Source organism: Emys orbicularis, chromosome 1 (assembly GCF_028017835.1).
Source record: "Emys orbicularis isolate rEmyOrb1 chromosome 1, rEmyOrb1.hap1, whole genome shotgun sequence".
NCBI lineage: Eukaryota > Metazoa > Chordata > Testudines > Emydidae > Emys > Emys orbicularis.
Window position 1 is genome coordinate 17,783,738 of NC_088683.1, and position 16,864 is coordinate 17,800,601.

The 16,864-nt window shown below is 47.5% G+C and overlaps 1 protein-coding gene across 1 annotated transcript in view; it reads right to left on the reverse strand.

Moving 5' to 3' along the window:
- Positions 1-16,470: 16,470 nt before the first annotated feature.
- Positions 16,471-16,864, reverse strand: part of CCDC3 (coiled-coil domain containing 3) — a 55,623-nt gene continuing 55,229 nt past the window's right edge. The window contains exon 3 of the mRNA XM_065397456.1: positions 16,471-16,746. Coding sequence (XP_065253528.1) covers positions 16,471-16,746 — 276 coding nt within the window. The remainder of the gene's footprint in view (positions 16,747-16,864) is intronic.

A 16,864-nucleotide genomic window follows, 5' to 3' on the forward strand; every position in this document is an offset into this window, starting at 1 on the left:
TGGAGGTCATATGCGTATGCCCGGACAGTTTCACCAGGCTCCTGCTTCCTCTCAAAGAACTCCTTTAGTCGGGTTCCAATAGGTACCTTGTCTCCATACACTTCTAGGAGGAGTTCAAATACCTTTTCCACATCTTTCTTGTCCGCCACTGCCATGAATTTTACTGTGGCCTTGGCCTGGCCCTTGAGGTGCTCCTCTATGAAGTCCACATGATCTTCTTCAGGTACTCTTAGCACACGCAGAGCCGCCTTCACAGACTTGACCCACTCCTCTACTGTAATGTCTCCTGGTCTAGTCGGGAAGCCACCAAACTCCGTGACCTTCCGCTCCCGTGGGACATAAATAGTAGGGGGTTTCTTAGCTTCTGCTGTCTGTTGGTCTATTACTGCCTTGGCCAGCGATAAGGCTTCTCTCTGTTCAGTTCTAGCTTGCTGTAATGCCTCCGCTTGGTCTGATAATCTGCGCTGAAGTTCAGCAAACTGGGTTCGTAGTTCTTCAATTCCAGCCATGGTAGGGTGCTCAACCAGACCCGGACCGTGCTACTAGAACTTAACCAGAAAACCAATAGGATGGACCCTGTGGATAGGATCCTGTTCGTGACGCCAATTATGTAAGCGGGGGAATGGTCCCGCTATTGTGGGGAACTTTCCTGGCTTCTGCACTACCCCGGTGAAGTGGGCTAGCGAAAGGATCCGAGTCCTCGCTCCCACTTCCTTTACCCAGAGGCCTCCCTGCCCTTGAGGACTCCCCTTCCACTCTCCTGTCTGGCAGAGTCCTCGTAAACCCCGACAAGGCTGGGCCCAGGATTCCTGGGGGGCTTGACCCCCAACCCTGCTGAGGTCACCTAGGACAGGGGCTAGGGTGTCCCCACTCCGGGGTACTCTCTTTGCACTGGGCACCTCCCTGACCCACTGATCATCTTATACAATTTAAAGCAAATACAAGTTGTTTAATTAACAATTACTTTTAAAAAAGAATAAGGAAAAATGGAAAAGGTTAAAGGAAACACATCACCCTGCTCTGAGGCAGGGAATATCACAAGCAGTGTCTCTGGAACGTCAGGGCAGTTCACAGTCTGTTCCTTGTAGGTCCCGGGCCTCCTTCTCAGGCCCTGGCTGTGCTGCAGAGATGCTGTGGGTTGGACACTTGCTCTGGCGGTGGCCACACGCTCTCAGGCTCTAGGTGGCAGGACCCTTCTTCCCAGCGTCGCCCCCGCCCTGTCAGGGTTACGATCCCCCTCCAAGTCTGGCCTGCAAGGCCTCTTGGCTGAGGTATCTCCCTGTGCTGGGCCCACTGCCAGGGTCCCCCTCACTCTCCCCAGCTGCTCACCGCACCCGGCTCCGGACTGCTCCAGCCCCAGCTCCAGCTCCACTCTGCCTCAGCACGGCTGCTGCTGCTGCTCTGCCTCCAGCTCCCTGGGCTGCTTCTCTGGCCCCTCTGGCTCTGGTTGCTGCAGCTCTGCCCCCAGGACAGGTCTGCTCTGCAGGCTGCTTCTGTGACTCTGCTCCCAGCTCTGACCTGCTTCCTGGCTGCTTGTCTGGCCCCTCTGGCTCTGGTTGCTGCAGCTCTCCTCCCAGGGCAGGTCTGCTCTGCAGGCTGCTTCTGTAACTCGGCTTTGGGGCTGCAGCTCTGCTCCCAGCAACTTAGCTCAGGCCCCTGCTCTCTCCTGGCTGTGCTCTGGCTTTGTGGCTGCGCCTCTGGCCCCTCTGGATCTGGCACGGTTCTGCTCTCCAGCTCAGCTTGGGCCCCTGCTTTCTCCTTAGCTCGGCCCCACTCAGTCTGACCCAGGCAATTCCAGCTCACACGGAGGACGGGGCCTCCCTCGCCTCCTGACCCTCTGATTAGCCTGTCAATCAGGCTGATCTGGAGCATTGGCCTCTCCCCATTGTTCCTGGGGACTGTCAGTCTCAGGCTCCTGATTTGCCATCGACCCTTCCCCTTTTAGTACTGGGAGCAAGCCAATCAAAACACCCCTACTGAATGTTAGTAAGGGGGCAACAGTCCCCTTACATTTACAGCAATGGAGTGTCATGCCTGCCCCCCTCGAGAGTCCCTCGCCTCACGAGATGTCGCTCACTTTAGCCCCAACATTATCTCTGTCCCACTCTCTCTCCCCTCCATTGTAGAAAATGATTTATGTCAGAAATGCAGAATCCTCCGACTGATGTAGAAGTTTTAATTGACATTAAAGATGGTGAGACTCTGATACTACAGCAATGGGGGGGGGGCATATAATTACCTTAGATAGAGAGAAGTTGTGGAAAGAGTTACACTAAAAACAGGGCTCCCCCAGCGTTCTCAGTTTCCTGCATGAGTCAGTGTTTTTGTATCCCTCCTTTTTGGTCTTATTCACACATCCTGTCCCCGCTATTTGGGCACTGGCAGGTTCTAGAAACTGGTGCCATGGACTGGGGGTCAGGTTCTATAACCCAGCTCTGTCACGGACTTGGGTGAGCTACCAATCTCTTGGTGTCTCTGAGTAAAAAGAGCCGTTGAAAGGCTTAATGAATGAAAGTTTATAAAGCACTTTAAAGGCTCCAGATGAAAGGTTCAGGGGAAGTGCGATGTATTTTACTGCTGCAGCATTCCTAAATTGTGGTCTGTGTCCTTCCGCTGGGGTTCATTATCTGTTGGTCTCCAGATAGGGTGACCAGACAACAAATGTGAAAAATCAGGATGGGGGTGGGGGGTAATAGGAGCCTATATAAGAAAAAGACCCAAAAATCGGGACTGTCCCTATAAAATCAGGACATCTGGTCACCCTATCTCCAGAAAACAGTCAGCTCACATGGTTTTGGCTCTCTTCCTTGCAGAGAAAAGCCTAGTTACCTATGAAAGCAGCAGGAAACAAGGAAGAGGAGTCAATCATGTGGTGGTCAGTTAGGAACTGGACTGTGATCCCCACCTCATTTCATAGAGGCCACCAAACTGTCATCAGACAGCGCCAACTGCAGGTCAACAGTAGCTGGGCTGAATTCAATCACCTGTAGATACGTCTATACCTTTACCAATGCTCTGAGTCAAAGGCCATTTTATAATGATAAATCACCAGTGTCTCTGGACAAAAGTGATCATTTGATCAGTTCCTTTGCTTTGAATGGAAATACAATTGGATTTATGCAACTCAGCACAGATCCTATTACATTTGGCCACTGAGTCGATTGTTTTCTAGATCACAGAAAACTTGGCTGTGCAGGCTGAAGGCAGCCAGATGACTGCTTTACAGACACACACAGTCAATTGTTTAGCTTCAGAAGGGATTGGGCCAAAAACCTGCACCAGTGTCACTACCAGCTTCAGTGGTGGTCCCCTCATTTACACTGGTGCAAGTAAGAGGAGAAGCAGATTCATTATATTTAAGTGGAGAGGCCCAACCAGGAGCATTGGACTGACACTGCAGAGACCCGCAGTCTCGTGCTGTCTATCTAAGCGGGCTGAGCTGTCAATCCAGGGCACTCTAATGGGTGTTTGAAGGAATAGCAGGATCTGATAATGTTGAGCATGTGGACAAGGAGTGCAGTAACCACGGGTCTTGAGTTCTTGCAAGTACTGCCAGTCCACATACACTGTTAATGGCTAGCAGGCTCAGGGGCCAAGACTGGAGGAAAAAGCTCCAACTTTCTGCTGAGTAATACAATGGAAAGTGTTTTGTGCAGGCCCTCGCATGCATTGGTGACCTGGAAGAGCGGGGCAGCCTGCCAAGCTCCCTTTCTCTGTCCTTGTAACTTCTGAGTTTAAACACAAGTATCTGAAGTTCTTTAATCAGCAACTATTGTCCTGGGTCACCTAACTGCTCATCAGACTGATGGCTCAGTAGAGAGAAGGCATCATGCTGCGATCTGAGACCCCAACGTAGGCAGTTCACCATGAGTTCTGCACAAGGGGCAGTAGGGCTGAGGTGATGCGCCCAGTGGCAAGGGGTTTTGCTGTGTGTAGTGGGGTGAGCACCCGCTCCAGCCCTGAAGGGGTTGGAAAAGCCCTGCAGAGGGCTGGGGCTGGGGCTGGGGAAGGGAGCAAAACCCCAGCTGATTGGGGGAAGTGGCTGCAGCTTGGGCCACGCCCCAAACAGACTGACCGGGCCTTATAAGAAGGCCAGGGCAGCCAGAGGCAGCAGTCTCTCTCTAGCAGTAGAGAGAGAAGGGCCTGGCTGCCTGGAAGTTGAGAGGGTACCTAAAGTAGAGCAGGGCTCGGGGAAGGCTAGAGGGAGCCGGGGAGCTCCGGCCTGGAAACCCCTGAGGCTGCAGGCCTGGTAAGGCCTATTAAGTACGAGGTTGCAGGGTGCAGTCCATGGGTAGGCAGAGGCAGCAGGTCCAAACCCCTTTGCCTATGATGAGTGGCTTATACTGCAGTCAGCCCCAGTGAATGGGGGCTAGATGGAGACTGGGCAGTAGCCAAGACTGAGGCAAAGTGGGGGTAGTGGGTGGGGGTTCCCCCGGGACCCCAGAACTGTGGGGGTACTGCCAGGGGGCAGCACCCAGAGAAAGGGGCACCGGGGTCCTGGGAGGGACATGGGGCCAGTGGCAAGGCAGATCACCAGCCTGCAGAGGGCGCTCCAAGGCTGGAAATGAACTAATTCCTGGAGACGACCAGCAGGAGGCGCCGCAGGGGTGAGTCAAACATTGCTACACTGTGTCACTCATGAGACTGTCTCACAACTTTGCTGTATAGAGCCCTACCACAGAGGGTTGTGATATTAGTGGATGTGATATCAGTGAGGAGGAAAAGGGACCTGTGATGGGATGAACCCCTTCCCAATCAGGAGTGAGAAAGGGTTGAAGGGTCAATTAGTCAAGTTCATTTCACCTGGATGATAATTAGGTAGTTACGTGTCAGCCAGAGACAGGGCTGTCCTTAGGCACACGCAGGAAAAGCGAATGCGTAGGGCAACTGAAAATTTGGGGCACCACTGGGACAGCAGGTAAGAGTGGGTCAGCTCCCGCACACCCAGCGTGCGCTGCAGGGACCATAGGCGCCAACTTTTCCCGGCGCCGGTGGGTGCTTGCATCCTCCCTGCCCCCGGCCCCACCCTGACTCCACCCATGCCCCGCCCCCATTCCAACCCCTTCCCCAAAGTCCCTGCCCCAACTCCACCCCCTCCCTGCCCCTATTGGACTTCTTCCCTAAATCCCTGCCCCACCTCTTCTTTGAGCGCGCTGCATTCCCCCTTCCCTCCCAGCGCTTGCCGCCGCAAAACAGCTGTTTTGCGGCGGCAAGCGCTGGGGGGGGACGAGGGGGAATACAGTGCGCTCAAAGAAGCGCTGGGAGCTAGGGGGAGAAGCGGCGCGTTCAAGGAGGGAGGCGGAGGTGAGCTGGGTGGGAGGGGCGGGGAGCTGCTGGTGGGTGCAGAACACCCACCAATTTTTCCCCATGGGTGCTCCAGCCCCGGAACACCCATGGAGTCAGCGCCCATGGCAGGGGCCATATTCACCGAGCCGAATGAGCCGGCACCGTGCATTCTGCATGAGGGAGAGGGTATGGGGGTCTCTGCGGGGAACTGTGACTCTCCGCTGCTGTGAGGCAGGCTGGGCAGCTCGGTAGCCTTTGCTGCCTCGTCCCTCCCCCTCCCCGTGCATTGTTGAAGATCCAGGCTGCAGCTGGAGAACATTTGTTAGTGCTTCAGCAAAAAGGAGCGCCAAGGTGCGAGGAGTTAATATGAAGAAGACCTTCCCTCTCTGCCCTTGCTGCTATATTTTCTTACACTCACAGGATGGTGAGTATCACTGACCCTGGAACCGGACAGGTCTTCCCACCATGCAGTGTGTGATGGGCACCTTCCACTGTAAACATCCCCTGCTCAGCTCTTTGAGGCAGGTCTGGCAGCCATTCTGCAGACTGATCTGTGGTGTATCTGAAGGGTGGGATGCTGAGTGAATCTGACTTTCAGCTCCTCCAGCATATAAACAGTCTAGGGATTATCTGCATAGGAACAGGCTTGGCATTTACAAAGACTCTTACTTAGTAGGGAACTTTCCACTCAGTTTCCACTTAGTCTTGGATTTAGATAATTGAAAGCTTAATCGGAACTCTTAACACCCTTGTGCTTCCAAACAAAACACACCAAGACAGCCTATTCTGAACCTCAGGAAAGGAAGGCTTAGAAGAACTCAAAAGGGTTTGAGAGTGATAATTAACTCTGGAAGAATACTATAACAAACTGTGTGTGCACATAGGTGCATCCATGTGTGCATATGGCTGTATGTAGGGATATACACACACATACCCTGCACTGGATGGACTCAGAACTTCTCTGCTTTGTTATAGGCCTTGTACTGATAGCTGTTGAAGGGAGATTCTCCTTTAGCTTGAGTGGTAGAGGCTTGTACTTTCAGAACAAGAAGATCTGAGTTCTAGACTCATTGAGGGGGCAAACTTCCAAATGGTCATTCAAAGCAGCATTAGTGAAATTATAAGATGGTTACAGATTTCTGAAAATATGCCCGGGTCCCTTCCTTCAGCAGCTTGAGGTTTCAGTTACCTGAGTTAAGCGTACTTTAAAGGAATTTGACCTCGAGCTATCCCTCCCAGTGACAAACATTTGTCTACCACAGTGAGAAAATGATAAATAAAATATAGCCATCGCTCTGTTTTCAGAAGTCTGTTTTGGGAATGGTTCATAGGACGTAGGTGAGCTTTGGGGCTGCCGCTGTCTGCTGTTTCTATAGGAATCAGGTAGATGTGGGAATGCCAGTGTGTGCAGGAATTGAAATCCTCCTTGAGTGAAAAAGCCTTTGAATATGGGGTAATAAGGAGATATAGTAATAATTCTGTATGGCTAGCTCCAGTGACACTAAACATGATGGACCACGTTCACCCTGGGACCATGTAATGATACTTTTGTCAGTAGCTTTATACCATGGACAAACTTGCCCATTTTACGATGATCCAAGCTGATTGTTTAGAGCATCACTAAACATAAAGGGAACCGTGTAATCTTATTCTCTGCAGTGGATGAGATTGGTACAGTAGCCTCTCTCTTGGTCTCTGAGGGTATCACTAATTTCAGTTAACATATGTAAAGTGCTTTGAGGATGAAAACCAAGCGCCAAGTACTATTTCCTTTAACTCTGAGTTGATTCTGATGCATGAATGTCTCCGTTCGCATTCCAAGCATCCATGGGGATTAGAATACAGCCACCAGGCTCATTTCACTTATGACTCTTCCACCCAACTTGAAACCACATCTCTCTATGATACCATCCCTTATTAATTAAAAATGCCCCTCCAGCTCTAGGAAGGCATGGCTTTGAAAGCAATACGTGACTCCACAAGCAGGAAACCAGCACTGCCTTCCCTCCCCAGTGAGAGATGTAAAAGGACTGCTGCCGATCAAGGCCCATTGATCAGCACAAGGAGGTGAGCAAAGGGAGAAGCAGCCATGTAACAGATGCAGCATGAGGTCACTTCCCGCCTGTCTGCTGGGGGTGCTGATGTGGTGAAAGGGAGCCGCTCGGACTGGAGTCTGGGATCAGGGACCCTCGCCCATCACGGGGTTCCACAGCTCGGGCTCCAGCCCGATCCCAAATGTCTACACAGCCATTTTACAGCCCTGCGGGCCTGAATCAGCTGGCCCAGCCCAGCCGTGGCTGCTTCATTGCTGCCTAGACCCTCATTCTCTTCACTGTGCCAGCTGCAGTCATCTTAGGCCTAGCTGCTCTCTTCCTGGGCCTGCTGCTAATTGTTAATGACTTCTGGTAGTGAAGAAGCAAGAGGAAACAAATGGCTGCTGATGGATCACATTTCCCCTAGGCAGGAATCCAATTTTGCTGCACTCAAGATTGGCGCTTTTATTCTATGTGGAGAGAGAGCCAACCAGCCAAGGGACAAAGAGGATTGTAAACACCTGAAAGCCTCTAGATGGATCACATGCCAAAAGATGGGGCACTTGTATGGCCCCTATGGCTTGTCCAAGATTCTACTGACAACAATGGTGACATTTTTGTAGATGTCGCTGCCTGGGGCAGATGAGTATCATTTTTCATCTGAGGACCTCAACGTCCTTTGCGGAGATGAACTATGAAAGCCTCACAGGACTTCTGGGGATGTAGGTACGTATTTTCCAGGGGGCAGATTGAAGGGCAGAGAGGTTAAATGGTTTACCCAAGTTCACACAGTGAATTAGTATTGGAGGAAGACGACATCCCAGGAGACCCATCTGTAACCATTAAGCCATGCTCGTTTGGTTCCACTACAGCCTTGTGTGGAATGCAGTGTCGCATATGGAAAAAAAGAGAAACACTTAGCTATTAAACTCCAGCCTCTGCTCTACTTCATATACCTGTGGAAAAATGCCTATTCTCACTCTCAAACCCACCAAGAAAGAATTCCTTTGATTCACACTTGGGCTAGAATAATTGCCTGTGGCTGAAATATAATTGGCCGTGGGTAATTGTTTATTCCACAGTGAAAACTAACCCTAATCTGTAGCCCACTGTAGCATTACCCTTGAATAAAGCATGCTGAATTGCTGTGCTGCTCATTTACATCTTCTGCCCAGCGTAGCTGTAGGAGACTATAGAATGCAAGAGTTCTTAGGGCTTGATCCCGCATGGTCCTTGAAGTCAATGGGAGCTGCGGGCACTCAGTACCTCACAGGATCAGGCCCTTAGCAAAGCTCATATGCTCAGTTCTAACAGATTGCCCTGTCAGCGTATTTTTACATTCATTTGATTGTATGCTGGATCCTACTGCACTGTCTCCGTTTTATACCATGTACATGAAAATCTCCAGACCTGTGATTCAGGACCTTTGTGATTTCCCCCTCCCCACCCCCCCGGGGGAGGAAGATGCAGGAGAAGGTGATGAAATAAATAATACTACTGACACTTGCAATTCTGTACAGCACTTTGTCCTCAAATCAAAACAACAGTGCTGGGGGGATACTACCTCTAACATATTTCGGAAGATGGCAGTTGGAATAGAACATAATTGCAATAGTAAATAGCTTCTGGAATAGGGTCTCGCTACTGGAGTTAGCCATACAGAAATGGGGCCAGGGCAGGGTCTTATCTAGGGCTGGTCACATATTTTCTGTCAGAACTGTTTTTTGATGGATTTTTTTTTTCTGCTTTACATGAAAAATTTCAATATTCTGTTGGAGGAAGAGGGGGGGGGGAATGAATGCTCAAAACCAGGAAAGGCTTTAGCTGAAATATTTTGGTGTGCAGCCAAACTTTGGGGCCAAAAAGTTGGCATTTTCTGCGGGAAACGCATGGCAATGAAAATATTTTTGTTTTCATCAAAACTTTCAGCAGGGGAAAAAAATCCTGTGTTCCGACTGGCTCTAGCCTTATCAGTTATCTCGTTAGTGCATCTGTGGTGTTCTGGTATCTGGATTCCAGAACTCAGACAATTTGTATAAACAGCTGAGGTGCACACATCTGGAGACACAAAATCTAAAGGATGTAGGCAGCATAAAGCGAGCACAGAATCGAGAGAAGTATTCATAGATGTTCAGGCCCGGATGGACCATTGCGATCATCTTGTCTGACCGCCTGCATGACACAAGTCACTGAATTTCAGTGTCACTATCCCCATTTCACAGCTGGGAAAACTGAGGACATAGGGAGGTTATCGTCTTATCAGATGAGGCGCTTGCCAAGCCAATTTATGGCAGCCTCATCAGCCAAGTGCAGAGCCCTCAGACCACCAGCAAATCTTATCAGAGGGCAGTCAGCCATGGCATGTGACGCTATCTGTCTCTGGCAACAGCTGCATGTGGGATGCTCTCGTTGGCCCCAGGTGTGAAGGCTGGCTGTACATTGACCTTGGCCCCTTAGAAATTGGTATAGGGCAGTGAAGTGATTTTACCCGAGGTCATACATCAGGTCAATGGCAATACTGGGATAGGAACTCAACTAGAGAGTGTGGTTAGTAGATAGGGCACTGGACTGGGACTCAAGAGAGCTGTGCTCTGTTCCCACCTCCGCCACTAACCTGCTGTGTGACCTTGGGCAAATCATTTAATCTCTTAGTGCCTCCTGGTTCCCTTTGTGTATTTAGATTATAAGTTTTTTGGGGTTGGGGCTGTGCCTTACGAAGGTTTGTACAGTGCCTAGCACAATGAGAGCCCAATCTGGATTGAGGCCTCTAGGTGCTACTGTAATGTAAATAACAGCTCTCCTCATTCCCACGGGACCACACGGCTGCTCTTTGTCTTATCATTTTTAGCAACACGAATGTGCCTAGACTAAAACTGATGCTGGAAACTGTGTTTTGTATGGCAAGTGCTCTGAAAAACTTGGGTGAAATATCAAAGTTACTGTGACTGAAATTAAAATAATTTGTGGTTAAATAGGGGGAAAATGGAAATTTATAGCAATTACTTAGATTTATGGCTGGAACCAGCTGACAGGCTTTGTCAGTTTCATCTGCTATCCATGTTCTGTCATGTTTCATTCAGGTCTCTGGATGTTTTTCCTTTTTGGGATGGAAACCTTTCTCCTCTGTCGCTGTGATGGGGGATTCTCTGGCCCAGGGAGACTTTATATTTCTGTGAATAGGAGAAATTGGGGTTTTATTGGGATAGGATTAAAATTCAAAATGCTCTGGAGAAATGGTCTGAAGTAAATAGTATGAAATTCAATAAGGACAAATGCGAAGTATTCCATGTAGGAAGGAACAATCAGTTGCACACATACAAAATGGGAAATAACTACCTAGAAAGGAGTACTGTGGAAAGGGATCTGGGGGTCATAGTGGACCACAAGCTAAATATGAGTCAACAGTGTAATGCTGTTGCAAAAAAAGCAAACATCATTCTGGGATGTATTAGCAGGAGAGTTGTAAGCAAGACACAAGAAGTAATTCTTCCGCTCTACTCCGCGCTGATTAGGCCTCAACTGGAGTATTGTGTCCAGTCCTGGGCGCTGCATTTCAGGAAGGATGTGGACAAATTGGAGAGAGTCTAGAGAAGAGCAACAAAAATGATTAAAGGTCTAGAAAACATGGGTTTGTTTAGCCTGGAAAAGGGAAGAGTGAGGGGGGACATAAGTTTTCAAGTATGTGAAAGGTTGTTACAAGGAGGAGAAAGAAAAATTGTTTTTCTTAACCTCTGAGGATCGGACAAGAAGCAATGGGCTTAAATTGCAGGAAGGGAGGTTTAAGTTGGACATTAGGAAAAACTTCCTAATTGTCAGGGTTGTTAAGCACTGGACTAAATTGCCTAGGGGGGTTGTGGCATCTCCATCATTGGAGATTTTTTTTTTTAAGAGCAGGTTGGACAAACACCTCTCAGGGATGGTCTAGATAATTAGTCGTGCCACGAGTGCAGGGGACTGGACTAGATGACCTCTCGAGGTCCCTTCCAGTTCTATGAATCTATGATCAACCTTAAAAATACTGGGCCAGATTGTGATCTCCATTGCAAGAGGATAAATCTAACCTGAGTAGAATTATTCTGTGGAGTGCAATTGATATCAGAAGCAGTACTGTTGTCCCTAGTTCCAGAACACAATTATTCTGTCACCCGCACACCAATAAAATAAATAAACCAACACAGAAACAGAGCGTGGCTGTTCCCCCAAATTAATATTCAGACATATGGGAATCATTGTCTTGCCTATATTTCTTTGTTGCTGCAATCCAGAGAGAGCTGCTAACACTGTCCTCCATAAATCCTCCTCCTTCGCTGCATGATTTGCTCGTCGCCACCTGTGTGGGGTTGTTAAATCATGATGATGCTTGTGGTTTAGGAGAGGGAATCATCCAGCTCACTTGGTTTGCTCTGCTCTGTCAATAGACACGTTCTCTAAATCTGGGGGAACTTTCATGCTATACGATCTAGGGGCCAGTCCATGCCTGTGAAGTACAGGCCTCTGTTGGTGGCCTCCCCTTCAAATCTGACGAGTGTCACCAACCATTGACATGTGATCAAAGACTGAGTGACACAAACCACTGACGTGACAAAATATAAGTAACACCTGGGTTTTGAAACACGCCGCGCCATAGCTGATAAACTTCATATGTATTTTAAACAGGGCCGGCTCTAGGATTTTTGCCGCCCCAAGCAGAAACAATTTTGGCCTGCCCCCCCATTTTTTTTTCTTACCCCACCCCCGGCCCTGCCTCAGCTCCGCCCCTTCCCCAAATCCCCAGCCCTGCCTCCTCCCTCCCAGGCTCTCAAACCTGGGAGGGAGGGGGAGCAGTGGCGCGCGAATCAGCTGTTTCGCATGCCGCGGCCGCTCGGGATCTCCCCCTCCCTCCCAGGTTTGAGAGCCTGGGAGGGAGGGCGAGCAGCGGCACGCGAGCGGCAGCAGCGGAGGTGAGCTAGGGCGGCCGGGGCACATTTTTAGGGGCGGCATTCTGGCGCCGGCCATGCCGCCCCTAAAAATGTGCCGCCCCAAGCACCAGCTTGTTTTGCTGGTGCCTAGAGCCGGCCCTGCGCCCCAAGCACCAGCTTGTTTTGCTGGTGCCTAGAGCCGGCCCTGATTTTAAACCATAAACCCATTGTTAAGGTTTTTGCCTCACTGTGTGAATCAAATGAAATGGTTCTTCAATTTGTTACAGATGTGGGAGGAGGTTTGAGGGGGTCCCTGCCCTGGCTGTTAAAGGATTGTGTGTGTGTGAGGGGAGTTCTCTACCTGGGGTGTCAGGGGGAGGAAGAGAGTGATCAAGCTACCCCCAAATTCAATTCATGCTGTTCCCCACACCAACACAATTTAAGTTACAGAAAAATGGAAGTTACCTGGTGCAACTGTATCATCCTTTTGTTCTGTGTTTGTACAGCGCCTAGCACAATGGGGTCCTGGCTTATAACCGGGGCTCCACAGTAGAGGGGTGTGAGGTGCACATTATTAACACCAGTCAGTAGAAAAGGTGAGGCTTGACCTCGTGGTCTCCTGGATCCTATTCCAGTGCACCTTCCTCTAGGCTAAGGGATATTTTGATGGGGGGAGATGTGCTCTCATCTATGTATTACTTCCTAAATTAGTGAGACAGGGAGCCTGATTTGACTGAAATGTAGAACATCCCACAAAATGTAGTACATGTGAGAGCTTTGGTTGGAAACAAGGAGAATTTGCACTGCTCTTGAGGTGTTTCCAGAAAGTGGTGTGCTCCCAGAAGGAGGGGTGTTGCTCCAGCTTTTAGGAGGGTGAGCTCCCGACCGTAACCAGGTGGCGGCAGCAGACAATCGCTTTCCACTGTTTTTGAGGTTCTATCCCTGATGGTTTGTCAGACTGTGAATTTGAAATCTAGTGTGCACACCGCCACTACCAAGAACTGCATTTGTGCCTGTACCCTGCACCTTGTGCCCGTGTAATAATCTGGCACTTAGCCAAGGAGTTGCACATTAGATTTCAAATCTTCCAATCTCTAACAACCATCAGGGAAAGAACCCACGACCTTCAGTACCGGCTTTTACTCCTTGAGCTAAAGGAGTATTTCCTTTAACTGGTAGGAGTAGTACGCTCTTATCCTCTGTGGATCACCCACTGGAGATGGACACCCACACTTAGCCAGGATGTTACACCACTGTTGTGTACCTGCGCAAGGACCCGTCACAATCTGGCTTTATATGTTTCCACCAGGTACCTTCCTCAGATGGAAAGGGACAATACTTCCATCATTACATGCATTACAAACTGTACCCCTTGCAACCACAGTGCATGACCATGAGCATAGTGACAGTGCATTTGTGTTTAATGCAGGGACATACACACATCACTGGACTCCATGTTTCAGCCCTTACTAAATACAGTACATGCACATATCTCACAAGTAATACAAGCTACGAAGCTAGTGGGTATTTGTGAAATGTGGATCTCCCAGTATCTGCATACTCCGATGTAGTCTGCTTAATAATACGTATCGCTTCAGTAAGTCTAGATAATGTTTGTAATTCTCACTATTTGGCCAGATAGGTAAGTAGTAGTATCCACATTTTACAGAGGGGAGAATGAGGTAGAGTTTAAGATCATTTACATGAGTTATTGGGCTCAGTTCGGGGGTAATCTATCTCCTGTATATCGCAGGTCATTAAATTACACCCAGCCTAGATGATCTAATGGTCCCTTCTGATCTTAACTCTGTGAATCATGTGTGCTACAATTACACACCTAAACTGGTACATTTAGTTATTGGGATTCAAAGTGTGACCGTAGTAACCATGTAAAAACAAGGCATGAATTGTATGCATGTGTCTGCATGTGCAAAGTGCACACACAATTTTCTGAAAACTCTTGTTTAAGTTATATGATTCTGAAGGATAAGGATCAGAGTCAAGATCAGAACTAAGGAGTTTCTGCCTCCTAGTGCAGTGTTCAGGCCACTAGACCACATCTTTAGAGCTGGTCCAAAAAAAAAAGTGAAAATTTTCAAATTTCAATTTGCACAATTTTTTTTTTTTTTTAACAAAAAATTCAACCAACTGATCAAACATACAATGAATGTTTGAAATTCCTAGAGCGAAATAAACACTCCTGCTTTTTTGTACTTTTTCCCCACTGGAAAAGAAGAGGAAAAAAGTTTAAAAATGAAAGAATGGTATTTTTCCCCAACAAAACAGAACAAGAAATTTCAGTATTTTTGTTGATGAACAAAGTTTTGACCAAAACAAAAATATTCTGCAAAATTTTGTTTTGATTGTCATTTTTAAATGACAAGGTGATTTTCAATCTAGTTGTATTAGTAACATCTTATCAGCCTTACTAACATACGTGATTAACACGGAACATTTTTATTTAAAAAAAATTAAACACAGAATTTTAGTACCAATGCCAAGAAAACAGTTAATTTTATTCAAACAGTTTAAAAATAGGAACAACACAAAACCTAGATACTTTCTTCTGGATTTTATTTTTGACTGAGTAAAAATCCTTTGATGGTTTTTAGGATGCTAAGAAAACCTTCGGTCTGTAGTAGTTCTTCAGAAACTGTACTATTTCAACCTGAATTATGCTGACTTGACAGGCAGACAATTTGAAGCTGCTGCAGTTTATAGAAGAGTCAGACTTTTAAGAAATGCCAGTATTATTTCAGGAGAAAAATATATGCTTCTGTTTCCAAGCGGAGCAGAGTTAGAAGATAATTAAGCTTCAGCTGCTTCCTAGAAGCCAAAGCAACAGTTAAGTATCAAATTCAGCTTGGTTTGATACAAATGGTTGTATAAAAGCTGGTACAGGCTCCCTCTAGGTCCTAATGCAAGGATGGTGCATGAGCCCAATGCATCCTGTGGTTGCTCTTCTCTTCAGTACAGAGGTGCAGCCTGTGGAGACTACATGTCCCAGCATGCAATGTTCCGCCATGATCTGGATAGTCTAGTAAGGTTTGGGGGTTCAGATCAAGCATTGCATGCAGGGACCTATACCTCCATGGCCCACATTTCTGGAATAAAGATAAGCTGCTATCTGGTCATTTTTATGCAAGTCAGGTGTAGCCCTGGCAAATTGTCAGTGTTGCCCTTGGTTGGGCAAAGTCTGTCTGCCTCTGTCCTAAAGTTGCAAATATTAAGTGTATTTGTATTCAGGTCACGTAAATGGATTATAAAATAAATATTAAAAAACAAAAAGGGGAAATACACCGAACGCCTTCCTTTATTTATTTTTTTTCATTACTCTTCCATGGCATATTGATATCAAGAGTGGTGATTTGGCTAACCAATTCCAAGCCATGAACTGATGTGTATATACACAAGGTTGGCATCCTTGTCAACCAATGAGATTGCTGCCTTAACTTAAGCCATTTTAATAATTCAGTTTCTAATCTCTTTTGGCAGTGCCTAAGGAGGAATGTTGGGAAATATATTTTAAGGGATGACTGCCTCCAAGAAACAGGATTTATTTCGTACTTTAAGAAATTAGACTATATCAAATGTGTAATAAAAATATTTTCTATAGGATTTTAAAATATATACACACATAAACTACCTTAATGCCCTGTTGATATTGATGTGATCTCTATAGTATCTAAACCTAGGTAAATGAGGTTGCCCAGCAACCTCCATCATGTCTTAAAACAGTGATTACAAGACAGATTACCTTGTCTACCCTGAAAATTGAAGCCTGCTTGAAAACTGGATCTGAAATCTTTTTTTATGGTCCTGATTCAGCTCCCATTGGAAGTCAGTGCAAAGATGCCTATTGACTGAGAGCTGGATCCGATCCTAGACACAGGTCCAGGTAACCTGGTTTCAAATATTGCTAGGCTGGGCAGTGAAAATGGAGCCAAAGTGTATTGATGCTGCAATCCCCGTAAGGCTCAAGCAGACTCTTTGGACACACTCTTCAGACAGCTTGGTCCAGTCTACAGTGTCCAGCCAAATCTAGTGTGGATCCTGCTTATCTAGTACTGTATATAAACAGAGTTCCAATTTGTTTTTCATACATGGTTCAAATGCCAGTGTAGACAAGGTGTGAGGACCAGATCCTGCACTCTAATGCAGGCAAAACTCCCACTGGAGTATTTGGCTGTGTAAGGAGCATGAGATCAGGCCCTAAGTCACCAATATCATTGGCTTGTGCCCTAAACCTTGCATTATACTTTAAGGTAGGTAGCATGAGAGTTCTCTTGCTTTAAAGAGTTAATATGTGGGATTTGGCCTCCTGCAGAGGAGAGCTTCTCACTGAGCTTTCGGTTTATCTGCTCCATGTGCCTGTTGTTCTTTCTGGCTTGCCGGAGGGACCTCTTGACTTTCTTCACCCGGTCTCGGAGCTGCTTGTTGCGATTCTCCAAGGTTGCCACCTTCTGCTGCAGTTTCTTCACTTGATCCTCTTCCTCAAATAGGGCTTTCTGGACCGAAGAACACATGAGCTGAGGGAAGAGTAGAAAGGAAACAGGACACATGAGCTCTAAACCAAAGCCAGGAAGCCACTTGCATTATGAAGGCACATGTAAATTCCCCAGACATTCTGTTGCTGGAACACCCCAC